At 38.2% G+C, this 7,127-nt stretch overlaps 1 protein-coding gene across 1 annotated transcript in view; it reads left to right on the top strand.

The window, feature by feature from the left end:
• Positions 1-6,691: 6,691 nt before the first annotated feature.
• Positions 6,692-7,127, top strand: part of SI (sucrase-isomaltase) — a 158,895-nt gene continuing 158,459 nt past the window's right edge. The window contains exon 1 of the mRNA XM_029911098.1: positions 6,692-6,809. Within this exon, the coding sequence (XP_029766958.1) occupies positions 6,692-6,809 (118 nt within the window). The remainder of the gene's footprint in view (positions 6,810-7,127) is intronic.

The following is a 7,127-nucleotide window of genomic DNA, read 5'->3' as shown; positions in this document are numbered from 1 at the left end:
CAACTTGTCATTAAACTCTTTGGGCCAAATTCATATTCAATATAAGTCATCCTGAAGGCGGTGGAGTTACAGCAGGGATGAATCTTGTCCATTGCCAATAATGTAGTCATTCATATAACCTACACATTGAGGTTCCAATAGCAATGTTAATTAGACTCAGTTATCCACCTGGTACATTTAGCATATCTATTTTATGTCACGTAGAGTAATTTATTAAAGAATGCTATTGGGGTTACCGGGGCCTTCAAGGCTAAGGACTAAAGGAGCTCCCATAGACACTGCACCAAGGAAGTTGCAGAGCTTCCTGGAGTTCCAGAGAGGGCAGGGGAAATGTGGTTGCTGTGCTGTACTTCACTTTGGCTAAGTTCAACATGTCCTCCCTTCACACAGAGGACCAGCTCCTCTGCCAGGTAGGGAGAGGGGCATGACCCATTATCACCAAAGCAGTTGTTTGTGCTTAAAGTTAACATGCACAATTGTTTGCAAGCTTGGGGCCTTGGATTTTGTCTCTGTCTATAGTATCAGAGGGGCAGCCGTGTTAGTCTGAATCTGTAAAAAGCAACAGAGGGTCCTGTGGCACCTTTAAGACTAACAGAAGTATTGGGAGCATAAGCTTTCGTGGGTAAGAACCTCACTTCTTCAGTTGCTTTTCTCTGTCTATAGTGCATGATAGGCTTTCAAACTTGATTATGGTCTTTGGGTGCTACTGTAATAATAATAATTAGAGCTGAGCCAATAATTGACTTTTTTTTTGGTTCAAGCTGAAACGATAAATCATTCTGTTTTGGATCAAAGTTTGGTTTTGATTTATTTGCTTTTTTAAAATTTCATTATGTTGTCTGGTGGGTTTTTACTCTTTTGAATTTTATTTTTAAAGAAATCTAGCTAAATTTCTAAATGAAACATCTCAAAATGAAAAGTCAAAATATTTAATTTAGAAAATGTTTCAACAAGCTATTTTGCCCCCCTCCCCATTTTATTTGGCTGAAACTATATGCCAAAATTGGCCTGGATTCAGGAATGGTTTTGTTTAATCAAAAAAAAATTTTTTTTTGGTGAATAAACAAATTGCCTAAATAAATAAAAATTCAACTAGCTCTTCCACTACCACTATGAATATTGGTAATAGCTCAAAAGTGCCTGAAATTATTTTGCAAAAATTTTCTACATTTAGTTTTTTTTTAAAAATCACCTCTTGACAGACACCAGGCATGGAATATTTATTTGTGTGCGTGCGCGCACGCGAGAGAGAATGTGTATATCATTGCCCCATATGTCTTCATATAGGTAAACTGTGGCACAGAGAGGGAAGATGTTTCAGCTTAAGTTACATCACTAGTTAATGGCAGAGCTGGGACTAGAATTCAGGTGTCCCAACTCCCTGTCCCTTGCTCCAAACACACGTATAAAATGGGTAACTAGACAAAGAAAAATCTTCTACTGATTTTGAAATGACACAGAGGACCTGACTGGTGATGCAGAAAATGGGTGGGGACTAGATTCTGCTGTTGACAACAGAGTTAATCATCACATATGCAGAACCCACACAAAGCTTTCTCCTCTTGCCTGTGCTCCTGGGATGGGGTCACTGAGCATGGGGTTCTTCAGGACTGACTGTAGGAAAGTGGTTCGCCATCTTCCTTTCTCATGAGCCTTGATAGCACATTAACTCTCTATCTGCTGAACCAAGCTCCCAATGTTTGTTTCAGTGTTACAGCCATTGCTACAGTTAGTAAGTTGGCAGGCACAATGTACATTAAAGAATATCAGTCATATGTACCACATTATTGATCAAAGCGGCACTCCAGTAACCATTCATCTTCATCCAAAAGTGTTGCCACACCCAAGTAGTCGCTGTTGGAGGTACTTGAGTAAATGCAACCCTAGCGTGAACCATAGCCAGCTGACAGGTTTTAAAGATGTTAAAGTTGTCTACACTAGCTTTTAAAAATGTATTAGTTAAAGCATGCTAGCTAATACATTTTGAAACACAGCCTATTTTCCTACTCTAAATATACTCACAAAGTTCCAACAGTTCCAGTCACTGAATGATCAACTCTTAATTCCCTAAAACCAAATTAGGGCACAGCAGAGTCCATGTTGTTCCAGTTCTCAGCTTCATTTATTTCTCAGGGTTTTTTACTGTCTCAATCTATCTCTATCTGTAATCTTCCCATTCCTGCAGCTCAACAGTGCATCTCAACCTGAAATTCTGGCTGCTGTTATACTCTGAAGATTTATGGAAATATACTCTGATGGGGATTCTGATTGGTTAGCCCTCTTTCAAGTCCTCTTTTTCAGTTCCTGCTGTGTTGCTCATGCCCTCAAATGGCTTGGAAAATGTTCTCCAGGAAATTGATCCTACAAGGTACTAGCACTCTGTTCCAAGTCAGGAAAGCACTTAGTCATAGGCTTAAATTGACTTCAATGGGACCACTGACATGTTTAAAGTTAAGCACATGCTTGTGTGCTTTGGTGGATTGGGGCCAGAGTTCTCAGAATCTTGCAGGATCAACCCACGTTCAGCTAAAATTAAGTTATATGTCCAAACAGATATAGAGAACAAAAAGCCAACTGTTATGCCCCAAAGCAGAGCAAAAGTTTGCATTTTTACTAACCCAAACAAAACTACTTTGAAATGCCATATTGTGATGTTGTTGAGAGGTGCACATTAGAACCCCCTTCACTAAACGTATACAACTAATACACAGGAAGTGTGTTAGAATAGTACACACAAAGAGAAAGGGCAAGACAGTTGAATGGATTAAAACAGGCTGCATTTCAAAAACAGTGAATCCGTGTGAGTGCTGACACTTTTAGATTGAGATGGATGACTACTGGAGCCACCACAATGCTGTACGTGTACGATTGATTCTCTTTTCATTAATGCTGACTAGTGAAAAAGAGAAATGTTCCATTCGGGCTCTGTGGGAATGCTTCACTTTTCAGTGGTTGCCACTAGGAGGTGGAATGTTCAATAGACTGATTAAATAACACCTTTTAATTTGCAATGTGCACTGCATTCAGTATGCACTGTAAAGTACGTTTTAACAGAATAGAACAGGCGTTTGATTTCAAAGTGAGGCTTCTGTAGAGGGGGGAAAACAAAAAACCTTCACATGTCTTCTCAGTAAGAAAAACAGGTAAAACTGTGTCCCCTACAAACATTTTAGTGCTTCCCCCCGTAAGCTTTCATCTTTTTCTCACTCTTTGGATATATATTGTGTCTTATTACTGCTGTAATATTAATAGTAACGTCAATAATTAATTTACAGATGATTCCTGCAAAAGTTTTAATGGTCAAAATCTTATTAGCTTTACAGTGTTGTATGCAGCGTTGTTTAGCCATGTTGGCCTAAGGCTATCAGAGAGACAAGGTAGGTGAGGTCTTATCTTTTACCAGCTTCTGTTGGTGTGAGAGACAAGCTTTGGAGTTACACAAAGCTCTTCCTCAGGCCTGGGGAAAGGTACTCAGAGTGATGCGGCTAAATACAAGATCAAACAGATAGATTCGCATAAATAGGTTAGCCTGCAGGCTAACCCGCACAACACTTTCAAAAGACGAGCCTGGGAACTTAAATTCATAATTTTGCTTGACACTAAAAATCATGGTCTTAATAAAGACACAATCTGTAACCCATTAACCTCCCCCCCTTTTTTTGTCCTATGACTAACGGGGTGTTAACGTGCCACTTCCTCTTGAACAGTTCCTTAGAATATGTGCTAACTACTTATGCTAAACTATCTGTTTGATTTTGCATTTAGCTGTGAGTCCGAGTACCATCCGTAGACATGAGGAAGAGCTCTGTGTAACTGGAAAGCTTGTCTCTCTCACCAAGTTGGTCCAGTAAAAGGTATGACCTCACCCACTTTTACAGTGTGATTTTTAAATGGCTTTTTTTCCAATTATGGAACACTAAGTGGCTTATAATGTAATGAAGGCAGAAATAACAGATAAGAAAAATGAAGTTTAGATGAAAACGAACTGAATGGATCAGCAAAAAACTGCAGGCATGTCACCTGACAATAGGTGTTGTCATCAGGTTGTTGCTACTCTTCTACTTGTGTACAGTGACGTGAGTGATATCTCAGAGAAAATGATTATTAATTAACTAGCCATTCTCTGGCTGCAATATACATGCAATATCCATGGCAACCATTTTCAGTGCAAAGTGATTTTACAATCTGCCTGTGAGTATGTATGTACCTTCCACTGATAGACTAGTTAACAAATAATGCAATAAACTGATAGGGCTCAATATAAAGCTGGAGTTTTCAAGTTGAACCTTCAGTGCCAGAGAACCGGAACAAGAGCAATGCACAGACGGTGAAACAAAGGGGTTTTGAGGTATGTGCTTTTATTCATGGTTTTCAAGTTTCAAGAGTATAGATCACACAATAGGATTTGTACTGTAAATCCTCATTTTCAACTTCTCCGTCCCTGAGAAGTGCAGAGCTGCAAGACCGTGTTTCATTCTGTGTTCTTTGACAAAACCTTTAATCATACGGTAGATCTCAAAATGCTGAATGTTGACTTGCAAGGTTCCTGATTGACATATTTGTGGAAAGGGTTAATTGAGAACTTCAGTCAAGAATAGCTGGATTATAATTTCTTTATTGCATAGAACAATAGGGTTTTCAATTTAGTAAAAACAATTGCAGGCTGAAAATACAATATTCCCTGGGAAGCCAACAATGTTATGGTATGGAAAATGTCTGGGAAACCTTATATGAGTGTATTGTGCAGTTTATAAAAGTATCTTTGTTTGATTATATTCTGAAAATTATATATTGAATTTTATCCTAGCTTTCACTTTCCCTTGAAGACTGCTGCTGTTTTGAGACTGGTTTTTCTAAATGAGTTAATAAACTACCTCTTCATTCCTATGACTGTGAGGCTATTAAGTGAGTGGGGGAAGGGCAGGGCAAGTTACATGGAGGCTGCAGGGGGAAGAGCATTAAGTTTAAACTGTTCTGATGTCAAAAAGATTTCCCCCCAGTATTGCTGATTATTGGAATACCTGTCTAAGTGTTTTAAAAGATCAGTGCGATGAACAGTACTATACTATTTGTTCTTATTTTAACTAAATAAAAGAAAGTTATTTCTCTGTATTTAAGCCAATTTTGTCAGGTAAAATGCTTTTAAGCAAATGAAAAATGCAGTTACTGTTGCTGGTATACTGATCTGGAGGTTGGAGATGTTTTAATGAGTTTTATTGCTGGCATACAGTTAAACATTAATGGTACCATGTTGTTCTTCACATGAGATGGAGCAGTGGACTGTGTAGTAGCCTGAATATTTCAACAGTAAGCCCTGGTCTACACTATAGAGTTAGGTCGAAGAAAGGCATCTTACATTGACCTAACTTTGTAAATGTCTAAACTAAAATGCAGCTTCCACTGATGTAACTCACCCACTACATTGACAAGGCGTAGCGCTTAAGTCAATGTAGTTAGGTAGACTCGGTGTCACTGTAGACGCTACATCGACTGTTGCTGCTTTTCAGAAGCCATCCCACAAATGCCCCCACACTGACCATTAAATCAGTGCAAGTGCTTCTGGTGAGGATGTGCACCACCAATACAAGCAGCATAGTGTGGACATGCAAAAGCAGTTTAACTACTGTGGTGACTGTACATCAACGTAACTTAGGTCGACTTAATTTTGTAGTATTGACTTGCCCTAACCGTTTGTCAATGATAGCACTTTTCTAACTTTACTAAGTGGGCTGTTGCTCTGGGGATCTTGTCAGAACAGCTGGTACATTCACCTTTGCAAATCACATGCTAAAAGATCAGATATGCATACCAAAATATTAATACAAATTCTACAGATAATCATTTTGAATATTGCACACATCTGTGTCAATAGGCATGCCTTGTTCTGCTAGTGTGGACTGTAGTAAAGCAAAATTTGTATATAGAAACTGAGTCACACAAGGAAACGCATGAATTTTATACAGCAATTTTGCCTATAACCCCACCCACATTATCTGCTTTAGGTATTACAAGCTCATCTCTCTGTCCTACACCAATTTAAAATGACAATAGTCACTTCTGCCTTCTCAGAATTATACCACTTAAGTAATTACACCAGCTTAATTCACAATAGTTTCCCCTGACTTACTGATATGTAACTTACACCACCATTTATGTCACCATTGATCTGTAGTATAGTTATTATTTCCACTATACAAGGCAGTATATAATAGAGCTCTTCAATATTTTTTGTCAATTTTTTTGGCAAAATACATCCTGACAACTTTTAAAGAAATCTTCAAATTTTGTGGAAATATTGGGTGTTTTTGTCCCTCCCCCCACTCCCAAAACTGAAAACCAAAATTTGGGGTGTTTTGTTTGCTGAAAACTTTAACCAAAAAAAAGTTCCCGGAAAGTTCAAGGAAAAGCTGAAAAGTTTCATGGAAAAAATTGTATAAAATTATTTTTTTGGGTTTCCTAGAAATTTGTCACAGAAAATTAAATACATTTCCCGACCAGCTTTACTAACTTGCTCTGTTTAACAGATCTGAACATCAGAATATTACTTTGTCTGTGAGGTGTGGTTGTATTTTAACTTCTTTGATCAAAGGACACATTCTTAAAGCAAATATTTGCTAGATATTTACTAAAAAGCACATTCCTGAAACTTTTTTTGTGTTTATTTTTTACAATGGTGTTTATCTGTGGCTAGATGGGAAAGAAGAAGTTCAGCGGATTAGAAATCTCCCTGATTGTCCTATTCTGTTTGGTGGTGATTGTAGCCTGCATTCTGGTTGCACTTTTAGCAACAGGACAATCTGGACTCCAAGGTAACAGTTGTTATTTATCATGATTATTGTAGAACTCAAAGGTCAAGCCAGGAATAGTCCCTGAATTTGAATTGCTCGAAGAGGGAATGGATTAGATTTGATTAACAAAACGAACCATGGTATTGACTCTTAGAGTCTAATCAATGCCCACTGAAGTCAGTAGGAGTCTTTCCAGAGGAAGATGGATCAGGCTTATAGACAAAATTCAAGCATGAGCGCATGTAACGCTCCGTGTGTTTATATGGTGTCCTTCACAAAATCAGTGCTTTTGTGTATAGAATGTAAACTCTTTGAGATACAGACTGCATCTTCCTGTGT

This window comes from Terrapene carolina, unplaced genomic scaffold, assembly GCF_002925995.2.
Source record: "Terrapene carolina triunguis isolate 2854851 unplaced genomic scaffold, T_m_triunguis-2.0 Scaffold88, whole genome shotgun sequence".
Taxonomy (NCBI): Eukaryota; Metazoa; Chordata; order Testudines; family Emydidae; genus Terrapene; species Terrapene triunguis.
This window is presented reverse-complemented; position numbering and strand designations above follow the sequence as displayed.